General features: G+C 37.2%; 2 protein-coding genes across 7 annotated transcripts; one reads left to right on the forward strand and one right to left on the reverse strand.

The window, feature by feature from the left end:
• Positions 1-705: 705 nt before the first annotated feature.
• On the forward strand, positions 706-17,875 carry LOC121739309 (zinc finger CCCH domain-containing protein 18-like). Of its 6 annotated transcripts, none has more exons than XM_042131688.1 (16): positions 706-1,106; positions 1,505-2,242; positions 2,345-2,493; positions 2,748-2,867; positions 5,316-5,451; positions 5,620-5,770; positions 9,309-9,450; positions 9,719-9,897; positions 10,324-10,477; positions 11,047-11,228; positions 12,261-12,341; positions 15,629-15,788; positions 16,054-16,141; positions 16,540-16,660; positions 16,798-16,868; positions 17,342-17,875. In XM_042131688.1, the coding sequence occupies exons 2-16, from the start codon at positions 1,507-1,509 to the stop codon at positions 17,479-17,481; spliced, it is 2,610 nt and encodes an 869-aa protein (XP_041987622.1). In that variant the 5' UTR covers positions 706-1,106; positions 1,505-1,506; the 3' UTR covers positions 17,482-17,875. The 6 variants fall into 6 exon arrangements, with proteins under 6 accessions (XP_041987622.1, XP_041987621.1, XP_041987626.1 ...); XM_042131687.1 differs by having other exon boundaries at positions 706-835; XM_042131692.1 differs by having other exon boundaries at positions 706-835; positions 12,276-12,341.
• Positions 17,876-18,320: 445 nt separating this feature from the next.
• Positions 18,321-21,298, reverse strand: LOC121739310 (ribonucleases P/MRP protein subunit POP1). The gene is made up of 4 exons (XM_042131695.1): positions 19,770-21,298; positions 19,292-19,653; positions 18,871-19,149; positions 18,321-18,623 (listed from the first exon to the last, which is right to left on the reverse strand). Exons 1-4 carry the CDS (start codon positions 21,151-21,153, stop codon positions 18,324-18,326), a joined length of 2,325 nt encoding a protein of 774 aa, XP_041987629.1. The 5' UTR covers positions 21,154-21,298; the 3' UTR covers positions 18,321-18,323.
• Positions 21,299-25,188: the final 3,890 nt, after the last annotated feature.

Genomic DNA, 25,188 nt, shown 5'->3' on the forward strand with positions numbered 1-25,188 from the left:
GCAGGCCGGCCGCCATGCAGGCCTGCGACACCAATCACTATCCTACATAAGCCGGCGCGGCGGACGGCAAGGCGGCCTGCCGAGAATGGGCCCTTTTAGTGACTTGAGTTGAATCACTAGATTTTTGAGTACAAAAGAATTATTATTACCAGTGACATTGACCAATGACAACGACTTGTGGCAAAATAAAGGTGGACGTCCATTTCACTCAAATTGAAAACAAAGAAGTAGAGTTTTTGCTGGGAATGTGAAAGAGTGATGTTGTGTTTTTGTATTATTTTCCTAAAATTGTGTTAGGTGGGTTTTTAATGTGTATCATTAATAGGATATTAACCATTAGATCACATATTATCGTACACAATTAGTGTAGGAAAATGATGCAATATCCAGAAACGTGCTATTTTGTGTTCCCTCCAAAACTCCATCGAAAGTTTCATTAAAGCGTCTACCACTTTACTGAATCGTCTGACTTGACTTCTTGACTATATGTATTGACTTATACTTAGACTTTGACTAGAATTTAGACCTGACAATATAAAAAAACGATGCTGAAAATTGTATAAAAAATATTATTGTTTTCCCGCCATATTTTTACTCGACACTGGCCATGGTTATATAGCCAAAGTGCCATAATAAGAAAAATAAAACAAAGATGTAGAAGAAGAAATGTCAGTTTGAGTTTTGACATGATGCCATGCAAAGCCAGCAATTTTTTTGTAAAATTATTAAATTTTTTTCGATTCTTCGATGATTCTTCATGCGACGCATATTGAAGAAATAAAGAATATTTATTTTTTAACATCAAGAATAAACCGTCTTAATCACCTCAGTTAAGGTAAGGGCGTAAGTTCACCCAAAGGAGCTCTTGAAAAGTGATTTATTTATTATGTTATTATATATTCCTCCGTATCACAGCCATGTTGAAGTAGTGTTGATTTTTCTAAGTTTTCGTCAATATAATAGTTTATAATACAGTTAAAGTTCACAAGTATCTGTGACAGACCTAAGTTTAGTTTGTGTTGTGATTATAAAAGTTGAAAAGTCATTACAAAATGGGAAGTGTTGTAAAGTGCCACCAATTCTGGCTTCGAGGCGTCGTCACCAAGGTAAGGCTGGACGTGTCTACAATATACCTCACATCGTAATATCTCTAACTAATATAACATTTCAATTTCACGAAATATGGGTCGATATTTCGTTACAAAGTGCATTTGATGAGAGTCCATTGTTAGGTACATTGGACAAAAAACCGTTAAAACTTTAGCTTTGTATTAACATACACATATATTGTACACGTACTTATTTGCTGTTCGTGTATTGTTTACATTTTTGTAAAGACAAATTTTGTGACTGTAATATGCAAACTTGAAAAATTATACATTGTGATATCTCTAAAGTAATATTATGTGACATTTAATTTGTGTATTTTAAAGAGCTTGTTTTGGGTGTGGTTAGTAAAAAAAAATAAGCCCAAGTGGTACATAGACCTGGCTGCTGTTTTCAGATATGGACTCTGAAGATTCTCGAGATGCTTCTGGTGATGGACATTCTTCATCAAGTAGTAGCTCCAGTTCTAGGAGCCGAAGAAGTTCCTCTTCAGAGAGTTCAAAGAAAGGACCAAAATCTCCGCAGTCACCTAGATCCAACGGCCACGGCCCTAGATCACCTTCACCAGAAAGTCATTCCCAGTCCAGTCATAGATCAGGCAAAAAGCCCCAATCTCCGGATAACATGAGCGGAGCTCATTCAGATATTAACTCACCTGAGAACTCATTACCGGGTTCCCCACTTGGGCCAAAGTCACCTGATGCACCAAAATCGCCAAATGAAGCTGTCTTCAATGCTCGCTCTCCGGAGCCTCCATCGTCCCCACCTCCTCACAGTGGGCCCCGGACACCACAATCACCCAGCAGTTCTATCAAGTCCCCTGTGTCCAGGTCTCAGCCTGTCTCGCCAGATTCAGGTTCACAGATTGCATCACCTCCCCGTGATGCCGAGCCAAGGTCACAAACTTCCAGCCCTTCCCCCGATCGGGGATCATCTCAGTCCTCCCCCCGTAGGTCCCCAGTCAAAAAGAATGACTGGAGTCCCAAAGAGAAGTGGAGAAGGCACACTAAAGCTGAACAAAAAATGGTGGCCACGTCACGAGCTAGGAGTCGATCGGAATCTAGCCAGTCTAGCAGAAGCTCATCATACAATAAGAGGAGTACTAAAGATCCAGTCACAGAAGAAATATCAGATGGTAATTTTTTTGTCTTTGAATAATAGAACTGAATAATGCCTAAAAATATTTTTTTCTAATGTATGTTTTGGCACAATTTTTGCAAATCTATTTTTTTTTCAGGGGAAATGGAGTCTGATCAAGAAGATCACAAATCTAGAAGTAAGTCAGTAGCAAGTGACAAAAAGCAGGAAAAAGACAATAACATTAGTCATGAAGATCTATCTGATGTCTCAGACTTAGACTCAGAAAATGGGGACATGGAAAAAAAGGTTTGTTCTTTGCTTATATAATTAAAATTGTTTTATGCCTCATATCTTTAGCTTTAATAAGAAAAAAGTTGCTTCTACCTGCTGGACATAAAAATTCTGTGTAGTGCTCAAAAAACCTACCTTTAATATTATTGTTAATGAGAATACAATAATTTTAACTAACATTTGTCACAATAATTTTAGTGAGTAATGTAATGTTTTTGAAATCAGAATCAAGATTTTCTTTCTAATTCAGCTTATGTAACATTTTTTAGACAAAGTCTAAACCTAAGTCACCTCCATTGAACCATGAAAGTGTGAATGGCAATGTTGACTCCAACCCAAGGACATCTCCAAAAAGTGATACCAGGACAGAAAACTCAAAACTCGAGAAAGTGAGTATTATATTAATTTATCTTATTTTAAAACAAAATAATACTGTGTACTATCAGAAACATTTTTGCATAGATTAGCCCCCATCCCCACTCGCGCGCGCGACGCCGCGGAATTTCCGCGAAACGTGAGTGTGGATCCGGTTCGCATATTTTTCGGACTTCGCGGCTAGTTCCCCGACCGCATCTGTCCCGCGACAAAGAGATTTTTTTAAATCTTTATATATATATATCATATATATATATATATAATTGGAATGTCGGAAACGGCTCCAACGATTTTCATGAAATTTAGTATATAGGAGGTTTCGAGGGCGATAAATCGATCTAGCTAGGAATCATTTTTAGAAAATGTCATTTTACTCTTGTTTTATCGAATACCGAGCTAAGCTCGGTCAAATAGCTAGTATACTTTATACTATAATTAATCCTACTTTATAGTTTAATATTTAAAGTTTGTACATTATATAATATATCTGTATATTTTTGATTGTATTTTAGTGTTTAGATTTCTATCCTATTATTCTTAACATCTATTATTATTGTGAGAAATAAAATTATTCTTTATTACTTTATATACTTTATTACTTTATACTTTATATATTTTATTTACTTTATAATATTATAAAGGCGAAAGTTTGTTTGGATGTATGGATGTATGGATTTTTGTTACTCTTTCACGCAAAAAATACTGAATGTATCTTAATGAAACTTTACAATAATATAGCTTATACATCAGAATAACACATAGGCTACAATTTTAACTGACTTTCAAAATGGGGGAGGTGTTATGTTCGTTTTTTTATATTCAACGATTATTCCGCCGTTTGTGAACCGATTTTCAAAATTTTTCTTTTGGCGTACAGAGTGTCATCCCAATTTGGTACTATACTCACAAAAGTGGTGATCTAATGCTGGGAGCCATGACTAATCGAGGGAACTCCTTAAAATTTATATGGAAACATGTGGTGACTTCGGTTTCGTGGGAAGTAGTCTAAGCATATGCAATCAACAAGTAAGATTTTGCACCAAGGTATACCATGATTAGATTGAGAAGGTGCTGAGAGAACTCCTTTGCATTGCTTTAAGAACGGAAAGCATATGCTACTATGCAAATTACATTCATCATCACTACCATATTATACCTTATAAAGTTATATGCATCCCATAATTATGAGCCTATTATGACCCATTGGTACTTTTCATAGTCATTTAGATCAAGATTCGATTTTGTCAAGCGATTTAAAAAATATTTATTTGTTTGATTGAACACGTTAATCACAGGATTCAGGAACTATCGGTCCGATAAAAAATATTTTAGTGTTAGATAGCTCATTTATCAAAGAAGGCTATAGGCTATTTTATCACGCAAACTAATAGGACCGAAGAAACAGAGGAAATGTGGTTAAAACGGAAAATTATTAGCAAGGGTTTATCTCACGAACTACTAAAGCAATGGCCATTGTCCAAAAAAAAACACATGTACTTACTTTTTATATTTTTTTTCGTTAAAATAGGGTATTTTAAGAATATAAATTAAATAATTTTGAAATTCATTGGCTAGTTTTTTCTCAATAAATTTTTAAAGTTTCGCTCTGACGTCATCATCGGCGGCCAATAATTGACCTCTGCAGTATGTTTTTTCCTTTCAATCTTATTTATAATGGCTGGTTCGTCAAATGCAAGTTCTCATTATGTGAAAGCTGATACGAGAAGCTTCCCAAAAGTTTGAAACGTAATGTTGGTCGAATTTATTGCTAATTTAACGCCATTGAAGGTCAAACAAAGGTTAAACATATTTGTTCAAAAATATAAGTAACTAATGGGTATTTTTTTCGTTTATATACAGAAAAACGATCACTGACCTTATTCCTCGAAATGTTTTTGTAATGAGCAAAATTAAAAAAAAATGGACAATCCCCATTTTGTATGTTACTTGGCACAGATATAGAGTAGACTACGTGAAGAGAGATAAGCTATTTTGTTGCGAAAAAATATACGATTTCCGTAAAATTCCTAATAATTTACGCGACCGAAGCCGCGCGGGACATCTAGTTTATAATATAAAGTAAGATAAATACGGCTCAAGAGCGCAAACTATAGTGCGTCTGGCGTCAAGAAAGTGAAGAAATTAAAAAGTGACAACATTGCGAACATGTCGCGAACTTTGCGAGTGTGGATCAGTAAATTTGACAGAATGCGCGATCCGCGCCGCGAACCGCGGCGCGCTGTCGCGCGCGAGTGTGGATCGGCAGTTAGACATGACATGATTAGACACCTACATAACTTGGTCCGGTTATGTCAAACCCAGCCAACAGAACATGACCAACGTTGACTTGACTTGATGAATTAATTTCTCTGATGGTACTTATTGTGTAACTCAACTCTTTTCCTGTACCATACTTCTGTCCCTTGTGTAACAAAATGTTTCTTAAATACTGTATATTTTAGTTGCCACAAGAAAAGACAAGTAACACAGAGGATGGCGAGGAACAGTTAGATTTTGAAGCAGAAGAAGGGGAATGCATAGAAACCAAACAAAAAGACCACTCCAATGGAGAAATTGACACACAAGCGGGAGAAAATGGTAAGTTGTGAGAAAAAGCATGCAATAGCTTTACCGCGACAGCCCCCGAGTGCCACACGTGCTTTGTCAAATCACCATTAAATAACTAAAGTAATCACTAAACGTCTTCAAGCGCGGCAGTTTCAGTTCCAGCAGAACTATAATAAAAAATTGGTTTGTCATTTTCAGAGGAGACAAAACCAGGACGGAGATCTAGAGGTTCATCGTTAGAGGAGGGCGAGGTATCGGATGAGGCAGAACGGAGGCCAGAGGAAAGCGAGCCCCGACCCGTCTGCAGATTCTTCTCAAGGGGAGCGTGTACCTGGGGAATCAGTTGCAGGTATTCTATTAAAAAACTGATGTAGCAAATTATCAGAACTGAGATAATTATTATTAACCCATTTAGACCCAAATGAAACTGAGCCATGGAAAATATGAAATTTCTTTATTCATTTATAGAAACCAATAAAATTATTAGGAAAACACAAAAAAACTTATTTTTTTTTAAATTCTTATATTAAAAAAATTGCCGTCCTCAAATGGGGCCAATGGTATATACGGTGTGAAAATTTTCGATACATATTTTATGAATGTACCGTGTTTTCACACATTTCTCAAATTGCCTTTGACCTTTTTTATGACGTAATACTAGCAAACCAGAACAACGCGATTGTTAGACAGTTTTTCGGGAAAGTGACCCTTCATGCTGCAGGTTTGCCAGTACATATATGTATTGCTGGTTGCAGGATTCTACAGCTTGTATGTCTCAAGTAATGACGACCAAATGCTACCGATATTGGACCTGATTCAATTCTTGTTTTTATTGCATTGATGATGCAGCCGCCATGCGTTTGCCACTGCTACATCTAGCATGTGCGTAAACAGTACCTACCAGTTACCACCAATTTTTGTTTCGTATAACAGTGCGAGAAAATCGATTGACCAGTTGACTTGACCCCACGTGTATCCTTGTTACAGCTTTGATAAAAATGTAGGAAGCTAACGTCGACATTCTTTCAACAGTAATACATCTGTTTAGTTTTCCCAGAAGAAAAACGCTGTAATGGCTTCCCCCGATCGCATAGACATTATAATCCAGCCGATGTAAAACAAATTCTGATTTAGTTGGTCGAAACGGTAGTCAAACTCGTCGTTTTCTTTTTTTTTCATATCCTTGACGGATACGAGAGGACACTTTTCTGTACTGCCTTGGCCAACAGTATCAGTTGCATAATAGCCAGCTACCTCTTGGAGTAGTGAAAAACTGGTAAAGAGACGCATGATTGCGAAGGAAATACGACTAAATATATCTTTCCACTGTCATCTTCAATCATCTTCAATCATAGCAACTTCCTGAAGTCCATAGTATTTATCATAGCTATTGAATACCCTTCACTTTATTGATGAATTTATATCCAATGTGCCCATTGGCCCCAAATAGGGACACTTGTATAAAACTACTCCTAATCTTATAAAGACTAAAGATTTTCACAGTAATATGTATATTTTTTATTGGTTATAGTGTAATGAGCTCTTTCAAGTATAAAAAAAAATGCTTAAAAGAAAAACTTGAAAATAAAAAATACTAACTTGCGTCATTTCGGATGTTAGAAACAGGTTCAGAAAAATCATTATAAAACACTGTGAACTATTATAATATTATTTGTACCTTCTAGGAATAAAAAAATACACTTTTAGCAAATTGAAACTTGCAATAAAAATAAGTATAAACTTGAAAGACAAAAAATTTAAGTAATTTTAAAAGTTTGGGCACGGCGGGTCTATATGGGTTAAAAGCAAAAAAGATGTAAACCAGCATTTTGAGACAGTTGCGCTCATGAAGTCGCAGGCGACATCAACCCCTTTATGAATAAAATACTAACAGAGTCAAAATCTAAAACTGAAATAGGATCTACTTATCTTAGTCTGGTAAATTAGAAAAATCACACGACAGACAAAGACCCCCTCTTTGTCATGTAGTATCTAATATATAAAATTGTCATGTCACTATGTTAGATAGCGAACTCCTCCGAAACGGCTTTACTGATTTTTACCAAATTTTATATGTATATTCAGTAGGTCTGAGAATCGGCTACTGGGTACTTTATATATTGATAAGTGCATTTGTTTAATAAAAAGGGGTATTATTAAATGTACATCAGAATAATTTTTCAGCACACTACCTTAACTCCGCTAATTAACATCCGCATTCACATACCAGAAAAACTAATGCTGATCAAAAAAACAATTGATTAACTGAACATGTCCTTCAAAAAAAACTTAAACATCATACAAAACGAGACGACCTTTATAACCGAATTCACACCAAAAATATGGTTCATACATCGGATATATTATTTGTAAAACTAAAATTTAAATTGTTTATCAAAATACTAACTTGCACTCTAAATTGGACAATCTTACAACGGACTTTCTAAAAACGATATCGAAAGGTGCACCACAATAAAATCAATTTCTATTATCAAAACAAGTCTACAAATTGACAAATCGTGCAACTAAAATATTTTTAACCTAACTTTATTTTCTTTTTGTTTCTCTGTTTTACTGGAAAACATGTTGGGGCCTCCTCATCTAACGCCGCACTCACTCCTTTGCGCTCGCTCTTTAGTCTTTAGCGACCACAGATATATCTTGATCTATTTCTGAGTTAGCGACAAAGATTTTGGGTAATTATGATGAGATATGGTTAAGATTTTATCATTCCAAAACTATATAATTCAAGGTTTCTTGACAAAAATTAAAAATTATCAAAATTCACTATTGTATTGTAATCGTATGGGTTAATAAATTTATTAATGATTCTTAAATAATTAATAGCAATGTTGGCCCAATACGACTTGATTGGGTTAGGTTAGATGGCTAAGGCGGTAGCGTAGCTCCCGCCTTAGCCATCGTGGTTATTTTTTGTGAACCACTCACAATCATAATTGAAGCCAGTTGTTTTTTTCTTTTTTTTCTTTAGTAGCTTGTCAACCCCTAGAGTGCAATTCCTAAGCCGGAGGCTTAATTCTTTTGCAATATATCGGTAAGGAACCCTCGTGCGCGAATCCGACTCGCTCTTTGCTGATTGTTTATTTTTATTGTTTATAAACTGAGTTACCATTCACTATGCCAAAGATTAGTCCATGTTAAATTAGCACTTGATGATTTTTTAATGTGTTCTTAATTATATGAACATAACAGATTAAATTGGGTTTTATTTAGAATAAATGATGTTCTTAAAAGTAATTTAGGTGATGGTTTTCCTTTAAAAAGTTGTAGTATGTTTGTTGAACTAAGGAATTGTTAGATATACTATTTTAATAATAGTTATTCGTTCAGTAAAACAATTTCGCAAATAACTTTAAATGGTATGCTGAATTAGCATTATTTAGGGTGCATAATTAGTGTGCAAGTCAGTATTTTTGGTGAAACTTTCAAATATTTTGATCGAGAAAAGGGAATATACAGATATTGAATTAAATACATGCCAATAAATAATAGTAAATTATTACAACCTGAGACTGACGGCGATCATTAAGTTTAAGTGCTACGAGATAGCGATCGACGTTGCCATGGTGACATACTTATTTATGGCCGTTCCCAATATTTGCTCTATCTCTGGTTTTGCCCTACTAGAGATAGGAATAGCTCACATTAGACATTAGAGACATATATTTTATGTCAATTGTGAGCTATTCCTATCTGTAGTAGGGCAAAACCAGAGATAGATCAAATATTGGGAACGGCTGTTAGTCACTTCAATAAAATAATATGGCAAAGCAACATTTTCCTGGACAGCTAGTTTCTATATATAAAGTACTTAAATACTTATACTAGTGAGTTTTAGTATATACATAATGTTGATAACATATCAGGTTCCTTCACCCGGGCGTGACGGACAAGGGCAACTATAACATGTTTGACGTCGTCCGCGGCATGCCCGCCAGCGGCGCGTACGTGCGCGACACCGCCCCGCCAGAGTCCGCCTGGGAGCGGGGACTGAGGACCGCTAAGGAGGTAATGAGAATATTAATATCATTTATTTTAGGCATCATGGCCAACATTATTATATCTGTTAACTGATGATACTTGTTACGCCCCTACAGGAGCGATCGGTCGCTAATGCTCACGAATTATACCTAAATGTGGAGCGGAGAGAGTTGTGGGGTGAGAGGGGTTGCATTCAATCCCAGTTTGCTTGCTCCTATTTTATTTTTAATTAAAAAGTTAACAGGCTGACAAACTTTTATATAAAATAATGAGAAATTATATTTTTTTTATACAGATGCTTCGCATAGCGAACAAGCGTAAGGAACAAGATATGGACTTTGAGGAGAAGAAACTTCATCTGTCACTCGGCGGCGCCGCTCACGACCCCGACGCGGAGCTGGCCTATGCTGCCGCCGCTGTTGGCGCTTCGCCCCCCGCCATTGAGCCAGCAGCCAGAGATCCGGAGGTCTTCAGGTGAGCCGAGTTTTTGGAGATTTCTAGTAGACTTTGTTTTCTCACAAAAGTACCTTTATAAGTTTGTTGGCTGTAGCAGGTCTGTAATGAAGACTTGAATGAACATGTCACTACATTTATTTCTCAACTTTATATGTGACGTGGTAGTTGATTATATATTTTATATGCACCACACAAAGGTTATTATTTATTTTATGAATGTGAAATGTGTCTTTAGGCCTTGTGTGATTTTCATTTGCAGCTCGGTGGCGCACGATGCCGAAATATGCTAATGCTTAATTGAAACTTGAATTGATTCGCGATGAGCGCTTGACCTATGGTTTAAACATTTAACATTGAGCACCGTGTTGCATAATGACTGCCAGTGCTGCGATGGTTTAAAAAAACAAAAACCGGATTTTAATAGGGTATTTCTCTTTAATATAGTAGGCCGTACGGCGGAGTGATGTACCGCGGTCGCTTCCCGCGGCCGGCGGACGAGCGCGAGCGGTACTACGAGCGCGAGCGCGGCTACGAGCGCGGCTTCGAGCGCCCCTACTACGACGACCACGGGCCCCCGGACGACGTCACCTACCACAAGGTAGTGTAGTACTGTAGTTGTATTACAGAACTTGGTTCATAGGCAGATGGCCTATGGAATATGGTAGGCTGTCGAGCGCACTCGACATATTATTATAAAGATTGATATACAGATGGCGTACCTGCGTAGTTTAGTCGGATTAAGTTTAGCCCAGCCATATTATGAACAACATGACATTATCTGATAGAATCTAAATGGTCAATTTAGGTGCGCGCTTATGTCGTCACCCTTTCATCTCGAAAGAAATCAGCCTACCTAGCATACGCTAACGAGATATCTCACTCTACATGTTTTCTCGATGTTTGATGGTTTGTGTCTTCATCTCTATTCACCCTAGCATGACAAACATTTTTTCTCGCGTAGATCTATTATCGAAATAACACATTTTTATAGAGTTTGGTCGAGATAATGTCGAGATTTATCTCGAGAGTGAGATATCTCGTTGGCGTATGCTAGGTAGGCAGACTTGAGATAAATAAGTCGTAATATGACAAAATTCTAGTTTAGTGTCATGATTCTTGTATGATTTTCTTCTTTATCTTTTCTCATCTCCTATCTTTAATTTGAAGCGTCGAGTGCGATCGTCCCGCGAAGTTATCGTCCAACGCGCCGAAGTGGAGCGGCGCGAGGGACGCGAGGGGCGGGAGCGGGAGCGCGGGGGGCGGGGCGACGAGTGGGCGGACCCGTGGATGCGCACCGAGCCGCGCCGCCGCCGCCCGCCGTCGTCAGACGACAGCTACTCGTCGTCCAGGTGTGTGTATACCTTAAATATAGTGATGATACACGGTGGATATGTTATTGCTTTAACTGAGATTTAAGCGCGGAGTTCGTTGCATTCATAGTAATACTATGAATTCAACAATGTCTTGATTTGACATCGATTCAGTCCAGCATCTAGTCAGCTATAAACAGTATTCGCGTCGAGACTGTCATACTGTGACTATGACAGTCTCGACGGGAACGCGACGAGTTTAGTAGAATTGTGGTAAGATATCCGCTGTGTAAACTTTTGTTAGTAAGGAATAGAAATGCTACAGATAAGGTGGAATAGAGATTAAGATTTCATAGTTATAGTATACGCAAAATGCAAGCTCTGACTATAGACGTGTTTGTGAGAGTTAAGCTTTTAAGAATGCAAGAGATATAGAAACGTGCGTGTGTGGATCTCACAAAACTAAGAAGCGACGTGACGCGATTCTGCTTAAAGACGCTGATAAATCAACTTAAAATTTCGAGCATCATCTCGCCACGTTGAACTGCATGTAATGCACATTGTTACAGCATTTTCAAACATTTTCGCATCGTATCTTGACGTTACTGACATGTGTTTACGTGACCAAGGAGTTATTTATAGACAAGGCTACTCCAATTACACCATAGACAAGGCTAAAGCCATAGAGTAAAATGTAGAATCGTAGATCTGTAGTGCAGTTTTTATTTTTGTTATAAGTTTATTGTAGTTTAGTATTTAGTTTATGATTGATAATGATATTAATTGAAATGTTTTTCGCTTCCGTACCCCTCCCCGGCTGGTTTCATAACTGTCGCGGTATCGGTTCATAATTGCATGTTTCAACGGGGTTTATGTCACATCGTGTAACGCGGGTTTGTAACGCGTGTTCATGTAACGCGGGTTTATGTAACGCGTGCTCGTGTAACACGGGTTGGTGTAACATCGTGTAATACTGTTTTTGAATCGCGTGTTTGTGTAACATCGCGTAACACCGTTGCATGCGGCGCGTGTAAAACCTCCCCCTTTCCCGGCGTCCTATTGAGTCCACAGCTCTTTAAATTCCAGCTCGCGTAGTTCCGGATCTCCGGGTGGTCGGCGCAAGAGGAGGGGTTCGCCAGCTTCTAAACAAAGGTGGGTTGTAGTATAGTCTACACGCGTTGGGAATCCAGGGGTTTGTGCAAACTACAAACGTCAAAAGTTATTAATATCGCATAAAGCATCGGCCGCGGACGCGAAGCGGGATTGTCTACAACGCGGAACTGGGCGTGCACACCTGTGCGACTACGGTGCGCACCGTGAACTTCATGTTAATGAACAGTCATTGAACGTGTGACTTTATCTGCTGTAAATGCTAAATAGTTGTGGTAATGACATCCTCGTACTTAACATCAGAGTCGGACTGATGGACATGAGGGTTGCGAGCTGCTAAGCTTGCTTTTGATTTGGGAGGTGCAGAGGAATAAAACACGTCCAATGGTCAAGTCGAATTAATTTAATATCATAAGTCATGACACAATCTATAAAAACGTAGACAAATCAAAAAATCATAAACTAAAGAGTTGTACAAAATATTATAAAAAAGGTTTAAAAAAAGAAGTCTAGTTACCGTACCTATATTATGTACGCTACAAAACACACGCCCCGCTTTGCCGACGCGACCATCCCACATTGCGGTCGCGGAGGTGTGCACAGCGCCATAAGATTACATGGGCAGCGTCCGCCGCGCGGTAGACGTTCCCGCTTCGCAATCGCTTTGGTCGCGTAGGTTTGTTCGAAGCCTTAAGTTCAAGATAGCTTTTTTGATGTGTGCTCATAGCACTGCACTGTCATCTTAACGTGAATAGACTAAAGACAAAGTAGTCATGTTTTTTTGCACTAAATAATTGTTTTAAAGTGATATGTTATAGTTTTGTACCTGACTGCTAGTAGTTTTTTATAGTTAACCAATTCATACCATTTTCAAATTACTTTATACCTAATACTTTTTTATAAATTATATAATATTGAATAAGCATGTTTATTTTTTATTAACAAGGGAACGCTGTTGGTAATATTGTAATGATAATTTACCTATCATCATCTAATCGCATTTTTATCTTTTGCTTTAGTCTAAAGTCTAAACTCTAAAGTGACATATCATTTTAAAACATTTTTATGTAGCGATTGTGTTTCTTTAGTTTTGACATGCACTGTTTGATGTGACATAAGTATTTATTAAAAACAGAAGATACTTCTAGAAGAGAAAGAAACTATATAGAACGAGTAAGACAACATGATATATTTTCGACCGGCAGAATTTACTTTTATTTATAGTTTGTGCGTTTTAAGATGATATGGGTGACACATTATAATTGACAATAGTAGGGAAGTTACCTAAGAAAATAAATCGATAATTTAAAAATATCGAATCACTTCGTAAAGGAATTGCAATCGAAATTATCGATTTCGTACTGACGTTTCAGAGTGGCGCCGGCGATTTAAAATGGCCGCCCTTTTTATCGATTTGACTTCGATTCAACAGTGTCAATCTCTATTGGCATAAGTTCCATTTCATGCATCTGACATTTGTCAAATATTTTCGTAACAATAATTTTCACAGTTAAAATTTATAATTTTATATTAATAAGTTAGCATTTAGCAACTTTTCATTTTTATTCATTTACAATTATAGGAAACATTTGTTTTTGTAGATGGAATATAATTTATTACATTTTGTTTTTTTTTGTTTTCTTGTAAAAAAAACCCGTAGCAAGGAATATGAGAAGTGTCACCCATATCATCTTAAAACGCACAAACTATAAATGTATATTTTTAAACGTCATCTACTAAAATTTCTGTTTTTTATATTTATTTATGTCACATTTGCACAACCGATATTTCTCTACTACTACTCAATCTAGTTTCCTGAAGATGAAGACAGCAATGCTTCCAGTAGTAGGTACAACTTCTACTTTCTTTACTGTTTTTCTATTTTATTATTAAGTATTTATTTATTTATATTTGCAATTTCTTGTTTAGTTACAACATCTTTAGATGGATTTAAATCTATATTTCATGTTTATATTTCGTTTTTAATGTGGTATTTACTATTTGTATCACAATCTACAAAAACTCGGCTCGATTAATTTCTGGTCGCAAAAAATTACATGTTGCTTTTCCAATCTATGGGTTTATGGCCTATGGGTAAGGTCGACTAGCACAATTAAAGGATTCGATCCCGGGATCCCGGTCATATTTTAGTCCCGAAAATTTCGGGATTGTAATTTAATAAATCCCGGGATTTTTGGGACTGATAAATATTTTTAATTAAGCTGATAAAAATGTGCGTGAAACAATGATGAAATACTCAAACCAGATATGTTACTACCGCGCGCGTTGTGAAGCTTCAAATACGGCCCAATTGGGCCGTCTGTTGTTTAGTCTGCATCGAGCGCAGTCACGAACGTGCCGCGTCTTGTCTTACCTAAATCAATTGAAAATGACGTCGTTCGTGTTTCGAAAATGTACCAATTATGACTCGAAAGTAAACAAAACACATGGAATCTCTTACCACATGTCTTGATTGCAATAAATACCTCGATTATTTACATTTTCAATTATTTTTTCGAACAATCTGGAAAAAATCGAATTTTCGTCATAGCTCAGGCGAAGAAAGAGCGATACGATTCGATGTGTAAAAATAGAACTGTCTCTTTTATGTAAATAGTTTTTCGTATCTTTTGTTTCACTTATCTGTCAAATTTGTCAATGTCTGCAATTTTGAATTTGAAAATTGTTCGGTAGAGATTTAAGCCGGAAAATAGTATGGACGTAACATATCTGTATAAGTAGAATATCATTGGCGTGAAACAAAACGCACTTCCTTTTTTGACGTTATGTCGGCCATCTTGTTAATACACTTAATTTCATAATTATTTTGTTTTCCATTCCATTTTGTCCACAGATCTGCGATAAAGTTACTATAAATATTGTGTAATCTCTTTGATTAGTGCTTAAAAACAATAGACATATTTAACCCAGTGATCATCTGAGCGTCTTGCAAGTGGGCCTAAGCGACGGAGACAGTCACTTAGGCATTTAATTTAATTATTTTAGAGTCGAATCATGTAAATCATGTGTCCAGTAATGATTATAATAGGAATTTATTATACTTACCTTAAATAAGGTATTACGCGGGAACCGCACGTTGTCCCGCAAAAAACATCTTGAGTGGTCTACATATTTGTGCCAAATTTTGCTCCAGTACTATAATAAATCGGTCGCAGCGTGATATAACATATTCTAAAGCCTTCCACGTATCAAACTATCTTTTCATGAGATTAGCGTGTATAAACAAGCAAACTAACAAACAAACTCTTCAGCTTTATAACATTAGTATAGATGTTGTTTATATGTTACTAAGTAAGTCGTATGCGCAGGTTGTCTCCGTCCGTGATCGTCCGCGAGCGGCGGTTGGCGACCGCGCGCGCGACCGCCATGAACCCTCCCGCGCCGCGCCGCCGCGCCCCATCGCCAGCCGCCCGCCAGCTAGCGGTCAACCCCTCCCCGCCCGTCTCCGCCGCCGCCTACAGACACAAGGTAAGAGCGAGATAACAGCGCGTGCTAGAGCGAGACAGTCGCCCATCCCTCTATTGTGAATGATTCTTGTGCACAATAAATTATTGAATAAAGAAAAATACTTAGTTATAAGCTGCGGCCGTCAGCCGAGTCCTATCACCTATAGGTGATAGGACTCGGCTGACGGTCGGATTGTTTGGAGTGTTCAATTCAATAACGTCAGAACTCAGAAGTAAAACCAATTTTGAACGAATATCACTTATTTACATTTATAACTTTTTTTCAGGAGGAAATGGATCCTTACGGTCGTAGCAAAGCTTCAAGTAGAAATAGGAACCGAAAGAAATACTCGAGGTCTTCGTCATCGGGATCAGGTAAATATTTAGTTTCAAATAGTTTAAAGAGCCAGGAAACTCATTTTTTTTAAATCGATACGTCATATAGTTACTCTCATACACCTAGGTTAATAAATTGTGTAAAATAATGTCTTAATTTAACCACAGCTTTTGTTCATTTACCGGACCAAATGTTGGGGACATATTGTCTTAAAAAGTTTCCATAATAATAAAAGTTTCTATATTATTTTTCGTGCCCGACTAGACTTTAACATTAAGAATATTTTCATGAAAATAACAATTTTTATCAAAATAGCAAAATTTCTTAATATCAGTATTAAGACTTTCCGCTAGTTATACAAGACAGTATCTACACCAAAAAAAATTATCGTATTCCATGACAATAAATTATTATGTATTTTTTTAATTTGTTACAGAGTCGTCGTCATCGTCCAGCGAGTCGGAGAGCGAGTCGCGATCATCATCATCTTCGGGCAGCTCGGGTGCCCGCCGCGCTCGACAGGCGCGCCTGTTGAACGCCGCAGCGAGACCTAATAGGTAATACATACATAAATTTGTTAAAGGACATGTAGTTATTTTTTGGCTGTGCCTAAATAACTCTGAAAAGACTATATTTATAAAAAATGCAGTTTCGATATTGCAGAAAATAATCACAAGTTTCATTTTTATTTCAGATTGAATTCTAAATCGACGCTAGGGGCACCCACTGGGGTGATGAGTAAAAAGGAATCGTCCATGGAAAAAGGTAAAATATCCAATTTTATGATAATGATTAATGACAAACTTCGATATAATGAGCCGGCTAAATATCCTAAGTTATTCCTATAAAATAATTTTCATAGGCAGATGGTGCACCCACGTCATTTGGTTGAATTAAGTTAATTCATTGTCAATTTTATTTTTTTAAATAAAATAAGGGGGCAAACTAGCAAACGGGTCACCTGATGGAAAGCAACTACCGTCGCTACACTCGCAACATCAGAAGAGCTTCAGGTGCGTTGCCAGCCTTTTAAGAGGGAATACATTCTCTTCTTGAAGGTTTGCAGGTCATATTGGTCCCGAAATACTGCTGGTGACAGTTCGTTCCAGAGTTTCACAGTGCGTGGCATTTTAGCGTGTCGGCTGGGTATGACTTAACGCGAACAAATCTCTAAGGTCCACCAATCACCATAAATCAAATTCTCTGAGAGTACAGGGCAATTTTATTTATTTTTACAGAAGCAGCGTCACGAAAGCGAACCGCGACATCGCCGGTGGGCGGAGCCGCCGCAAAGAAATCAGTCTCGAGGAGGGAGGAGTTACTCAAACAATTGAAGGCCGTTGAAGACGCCATTGCGAGGAAGCGGTCCAAAATATAACGTAGTAGATCTATAACATAAAGAAATTAAATCTACCTACGATCTAGTGAAAAAGCTGCAAGCCTCAAATTGCAGGGTAGATGTGTATTTTCAACATTCTCGATATTATGTATAAGGAATAAGGATACATAGTTTAGTTAGTATTACAATGTCTATACAGGGTTTTAGTCAATTTGCGTTCGGTAGTTTGGAGTGTGAAGAAAGTATTCAAACAATGAGATGTGACATAATGCATCGCTAAAATAATCTCTTTATTTTTAGACCTAAAGTCCATATTCTTGGTGGTTATGTCCATAGTAAAAGGAGGGGAAGTAAGTTATCTCTATACAAAGGCACGGCGCGCAGCTTGTATGTGTGCGCCATAGTATCAATGCGTCGCCACGTACGGCACACAACAAAATCTCGGCGGTACCAGCCTTATAAGAAGCCTTTATATGAAGATAACTTTCTTCCCCTCCTTTTACTATCGTTATGTCCATATTCTTGGCGGTTATGTCCATATTCCTGGCAGTTGCGATGCCTTATGAAAAATCTCATACATTTTTGATGATAATTTTCATTGAAAAATATCAAATGGAAATTGACTTTAAGCCCTATTTAGGGAGTTGATGAGTGAGTGCATTTAACTTTATTTTATTACTGGAGTTTGACTTAACGTTAGTTTGTGTACCACTTAGGTAATAACAATCGACATAAACTTTCCATTAAATAATTGTAATTATTTTATTACATGTTTTTTATTTATTTACCCCTTTCTCCACATATCTCAGGATTTCTCTCTCCGCATATCAAAATAAACTACCTACTTTTTTCATAGTTTACATGATAAACTAAAGTATGTATTAACTTTTAATCAGTTCAAAGTTAGCTAACCTATACACCCTCGAGGTAACATTACGGACTAGCACCTGATTTATACCGTTACTGAGTAATGTCCGCAATGACCTAAGCGTTACATAGCCAACTCCACAACTTTTCGCCTCTGTGAAACTGAAGGCCCCATGAACAATGTAACCCATGGTTTCTCTTATTCCAGCCTTCTGTACGGTTTCCACATTTGAAGGCAACCATAACTCTCTCATACTTTGGACATATTCTGATGGTTCTTTGGAGGTTTTCTTGAGTTTTTTCAATGATGTAATCTGAAAATTATATTGCTCTATTTATTATTACGAAAATTTATCATAAGATCAAATTAAAGTGTACAGGGTAATGTAAACAAAGAAAGTTTCTTAAAAGACTCCGTACTTAGGTAGTTTGTTCATGATAATAATAGTAAAATAATAATAATAATCTCCTAGGGAATTGTGTGTTAACATAGTACATTTTAGTTATATTGGTACGACAGAATGCTGGATCAGAACTATTATTAAAATTTAAAAAACTTACTTGCTTATTGTCAGCTCTCTTTTTACATTTGACTCTCTGTCTGCGCAGTTGTTTTAAAAGTTTTCTGTGTTCGATTTTCTTCTCTTTCCTTACTTTAGCATTGCAATCTTCATGATGGGGCTCAGTTATACATTTTAATTTGAAATCATTAACATCCGGTAAACAAATATTGGCATGATTCTGTAGACTGCCTCTGCTGACAACTTGAATATAAATTGCAACTAAACAGGAATCCATGTTGTCTACTTCAGGGATTTGTTTCTTTCTTTTTATACATTCCTAAAATAAGTAATGCTTATTTATTTTTATCTTTCCCACTGCCATAAAGCTTTTTTTACTTGTGAATAATTATTTGTATTATATTCATTGAATAACTCAATAGAAGCATACAGAAATTATTGATTGTCTATAAAAATCTTACCTGCAACTCATTAATTAATCTTCTATCCCGAAGAACAAAGAATTTATCATTTTCAACACCACTCCAATCTCTGATTAAAATTTTCCATGGACAAATAAATGGGCTAGGTTGTGCCAATTTTATAAAGTTTACTCTTTTACTTGGTGGTTTCCTAAAGTACTTATCTTTTAGTTTTGTTTCTAAAGCTTTTTCTTCAAGAGTACCGGAATATGAGTCAGGAGGCATGTAAACTTCCCCTGACTCAAAAGCCAGGCTCTCTGTTTCACGCAAGCCCCCCGATCTTCCACCAAACATAACAAAAGTAAGCCAAAATGGAAGACCATACCCTGGTGGAATTATAATGTCCCACCCATTGTTATATCCTGTAAGAAAATGCTTAATATTAGCTAAATAAAATGTAAAGTAAAATTTTAAGGTGAAGATTATAAGTAAGTATTTAAATTATCCTACAAATTGTTAAATATTGTTTCAAAATTACCAATTTTTTTACTACATTCCTGTGATCCAGGCCTCTGTATTAAAACAATGGGAATGGGTTGTAGCTTGAGATCATCTTCATTCACTTCCCCAGGGACAATCTGGGTTTTGGTTACATGGTCAATATACTCTGCATTGGTTACTTTTTTATTTTTTATGTGTTCCCTCACTTTTTCATCCCATAAGGGCGAAGAGGACAGAAAAGATGGTATGCTTGTTAAGGTTTCAATATTAATCGCTTCTATTTTTTCTAGTTGTGCTTTAGTGCGTTTTGCCGGGCGAGAGAGCCTTGGATCTTTGACTGTTAAACCAATAATAATTCTAGGTGGTAATTGTGCTGGGGAGCTCAGCGATTTAAGACTTAACCAGAAGTTAAATTTGTCTTCTAATGCTAGATCATGTTTTTTGTTAATAATATGTGCTACCCATTCCTTTGATTCAATATTTTTAATATCGCTGACACATTTTAAAGCATTAGTTAACACTGCATGACTTTTTGGGCCTGTCAATCTAAACCTATTAATTCCAGTAATTACTTTTATTTGTATTCCTGAATATTTATTTTCTATTTTTCGTTTCTTTGAATTATCAACAGAGTTTGAAGAACTTGAGCTGTTTGTAATAGTTGATAATGTTGATTCTACATTTTTTGCAAAAGCTGGGTGAACAAAAAGCCAAATTTCTGTAGGGGAAGTCCACAAAAAGTTGACAGAGCAAATAAATCCATAAGGATACTCATAAGGCTTAAAAATATTAATTGATCCTTCTCGATTCCCTGAAAGATAAGCTTTTGCAGCTATTCCTAGCCCACACGCACTGCTTGTAATAGAACTAAATATATCTCTAATGACCTCTATGTCTCCTCGTATTTGTATAGAAGTGTAATAAGATAAGTCTTGCATAAGGCAATGTGCTGAACTGGCACGATAACAGGCCCTGAAGGCTTTGTCACATGGTCTGTAGGCCAAGCGATGGCCCCATTTCTCTATCATATGAAACCTCTTTGCGTGCCATATATGAGTTTCAAGCCACACATTTCTTCTCTGCCGTCTTGTATACTCCTCGAGTAGGTTAGCTGGACGTCGCCTATATTTTCTAGATGGTCTTTTTTGTTGAGGAGGCAGTCCACTCTTCTTCAGTTGCTCCATGTGTCCTTCCCTCAGCCGTCTCGGGAGCCTCTTGCTGTTGTGACTCATGACTCTGCGTCGCATATGAACCGGTAATGTTTGGAATATGAGTTTGGTTTTACTGGGCCGTAAGATACTTTCTGTCATCGCTGCTATTTCTACACTCCTTGAGGCAGCGAATTTAAAAGTATTAGCAGCCGTCGGTAATACTTCATTACCTCCCAACGAAGCATCGAATTCTTTTGCTGAAGTCCCCATTTTTGTTTTACGATACACAACTATTACATCAATTAAGTCTACACATTAAAAGCTATCAGTTTTATTAAATTCTTTTTGATCAAAATTTATAAAATTGAACTCGGAATTATTTAGTTTATAGGTTAGAAAATCGTAAACATCAACTCACGAGTCACGAGGAAACATCAATGATCAAACGACATTGTCATCGTTCACTGGTGAATTGTCATATTTTGTTCTTCGTCCCCTTGAAGGTCGTATGCACAGTCAAAAAAGTCACGACATTATTAGAGTCATAGACATAATATAAACTGTCGTAAAGACCACCTGTGATAATTTTGACCGCGCGCTCTCCGCCCTTTTTATCGGAAACGGTTCACCGTATAAAAATGTTTTTTGAACAAAAGTTGTACCTAGAGAATTTCGTATTCTATATTATGGTGATAAGTATAAACAGCAAAAAACCCATAGGAAATGAAATATTTACAAAAAAAGTGCAAAATACCGAATTTTGTGACCTTTTGACCTTGAAATTTAATAGTTGCGCACACCTACTATACCTATACTACCCTACCATACCAGGTTTTGAGACAATAATATATTTTAGGGTGGAGAGAAAAGGATTAAGGAACTAAACGCTTCTATCATACAAAACCGGCCAAGTGCGAGTTGGCTCGCCCATGAATGGTTCCGCAGCAACACTAAGGTTTATTTTTTATAAAATTAAAAGGTTTTTGATTTATTTTTATGGTTCAGTTGATTTAATGCAAGTTAATTTAAGATTTACCATTTATGACGTATAAAAAAAACTACTAGCTAGATCTTGTTCAAACCAATTTTCGTTGGTAGTTTTTATAGTAATGTACATCATATATTTTTTTAGACATATCATGCTCCTACTTTAGAAATTAGAGGGGGGGGGGGGACACAAATTTTACCGCTTTGGAAGAGTCTCTCTCGCAAACTATTCAGGTGCCTTACTCCCGAAACTGATATCGATTTCGATTTTCGATTTCAACGGTTTTTTGACACTTTAGACATCTAAAATATGTCTAAAAAATGTCAAAAAAACGGTGAAATCGAAAATCGAAATCGATATCAGTTTCGTGAGTAAGGCACCAGGTTAGAAAAAAATTATACTTGAAACCATAGACATAATATATTATACTGTCGCTTGAAACTTCAATAGCCCTTTTTTTACGTCCGTGTAGCCATGTTCGTTTCATTTTTTCGCAGTTTGGCAGCTGACTGTCAACTTTATAATGGAGTGTCATATTCTAACAATTTCTGTCAGATTTTAGAACATGACACTTACACTGACACTAATTTTTAACTTTGCGCATGCGCAATGTACATTGAAAAACGAAACGAACAGTTTTGCTAGCACGGCGACCAGCGGAAATGCGAAAGTATGGACAAACTGTGGAAATAAACCTAAGGTGCCGTTCCGATCTTTTTTCGTTCCGAAAAATTCAATTAAAATGCCACTTTATGACAGACTATAGTCACAAACTGTGGAGATGAACTTAAGGTGCCGTTCCGATTTTTTTTAGTTCCGAATAATTCAATTAAAATGCCACTTTATGACAGACTATAGTTCTAAAAATTCAAATAATATCCTACATTATGACATATACTATAGTGTGTCATAAAGTGGCATTTTAATTGAATTTTTCGGAACGAAAAAAGATCGGAACGTCACCTTAGGTTTATTTCCACAGTTTGTCCATACTTTCGTATTTCCGCTGGTCGCCGTGCTAGCACTACTGGACTAGAGTCTGGCTAGCGAAAGATGAGACTGGAAAAAGGCGGCAAATTAAAAAAAATCGACGTATAACAACCCTGTTTATAGCCGGAATTATAGTTTTAATCTACGAACTACGAATAATAAAAACTAAGAAACCTTATTATTCGTAGTTCGTAGATCAAAACTATAATTCTAGAGGCTAGTACATCGCGCCGCACAGATATCCAGTCGAGACCGGTTATGCGTAGGGGTAAACCAATTTTCGTTGGTGACGCGCGGGGTGGGAGGCGGGAGGCCCGCCGGTCGCCGGCGACCGTTTAGTACCACGCGCGTAGTTGTACATCTAATGCCGGCACTCGACCACGTAATTATTTTGTTTGTCACGGCCCACCGGCCCCCCGACCCCCGCGCTTTAATTAGTGTCTGTTACAATGTACCCTAACCACGATCGAGTGTTATGAAATGTGGAGGCATAGGTGGAGGTGCTACATTTTGAGTGGCGAAAGTTTACGCGAAACCCAGAGACTGTACGAGCAAGAAAGCGTTCCTCGTCTTCGTAACAGCTGATTGATGATTCTCGAATGCAGCAGCTGTACCCTGAATCTGAATCGCGAGACAATCAAAGACTCAGATTATGGACAGTTCGCACTTCGCAACACCTGCACACGCCTAGCCAGCCTCGATTACATGCCTCTGACGAGGTTAAAAGTGACAAAGTTGTGCTTAACAAACTTTTAAAGTCTTATGGCGGCTCTCGACATAGGCGAACGCGTTGGCCAACGCGTCTGCAGACGCGTTGGCCCAATGTGTAGAACGGGCGTTCGCGCGTTGGCCAACGTCTAAATACCTACGGCCAACGCGCGAACGCCCGTTCTACACATTGGGCCAACGCGTCTGCAGACGCGTTGGCCAACGCGTTTGCCTATGTCGAGAGCCGCCAATAAAGACAATGTGCAAAACGCGCTAGACTCTGCTTAGAGCAAAACGGATTGCAGTTTGAACTCGTTTGAACTATGCTAAGTGGAAGATGGAAGTAAATAAGATTTAGAGGTGGGTTATTTTGATTTTTATTTTTTAATTAGTTGTACTGTGTACATAAGTTAATTGAATATTTAAATACGCCTAAATGCAAAGGATGTGGTTTAGATTTATTATAAATTTCTAAAGTGGTTATTTTTCGTAATTAAAAAGTTGTAATTTTCGATTCTTTTGATGTGTATCAATTAATTTTATTCTAAACGTACCTGTCTACGTCCTTTACATTTGATACCTAAGTTCGTCAAAGTATGAAGGGAAAATTCGCAACATAAGATAATAACAAGAATGCAGTGACGGATTAGACCTTAATCAAATTAAGCAATGGGCATTGTAAAAAAAAAATCCCATGTACTTTTTATATTTTTTTTCGTTAAAATAGAGTATTTTAAGAATATAACTTAAATAATTTTGAAATTCATTGGCTAGTTTTTTCTCAATAATTTTTTAAAGTTTCGCTCTGACGGATCGGGCAGATCGGCCGCCAATTCACCTCTGCATATGTTTTAAATTTCCGTTCAATCTTAATTATAATGGCTGGTTTGTCAAATGCAAGTTCTCATTATGTAAAAGCTGATACGAGAAGCTTACCAAAAGTTCGAAACGTAATGTTGGTCGAATTTATAGCTAATTTAACGCCATTGAAGGTCAAACAAAGGTTAAACGTATTTGTTTAAAAATATAAGTAACTAATGGGTATTTTTTTCGTTTGTATATACAGAAAAACGATCACTGACCTTATTTCTCGAAATGTTTTTGTAATGAGCAAAATTAAAAAAAAAATGGACAATCCCCATTGCCTAGGGCATCACGTCTGAGGGGGCACCAGATGAGTAAAGGTTCAAGACCGATTCTAGTTGAGATACGGATAGGGGGGCCCACAGGCATGGATTGCTTAGGGCATCAAGTAGTCTTAATCCGTCACTGCAAGAATATCAATGGAAGGGCGGGGCGGGGCCGGGTCGCGCATGTGTTCATATTTTGTGGTGTTTGGTAGGATAACTTTCAGAGGCTATTTCTCAAAATTTTAGTACTGAGTGATTATAAAAAAAGAAATACGTGTATTTTTATTTTTAACAAGGATCAATATATCCAAATTTCGCAGGAAGGTTAAATTGCACCCTGTATACTATAATACTGCTCCCGACGCGAGCCCTGCGAGCCGCGAGCTGCACCGCGAGACGAGCCGCGAGCCCGAGTTTACACTCAGGGCTCGCGGCGCGTCTCGTGGCTCGAGTATAAGGAAAGTAAAATGAGAGTGAGTGAGGTTTGCT

The sequence above is a fragment of the Aricia agestis genome, chromosome Z (genome assembly GCF_905147365.1).
Source record: "Aricia agestis chromosome Z, ilAriAges1.1, whole genome shotgun sequence".
NCBI lineage: Eukaryota > Metazoa > Arthropoda > Insecta > Lepidoptera > Lycaenidae > Aricia > Aricia agestis.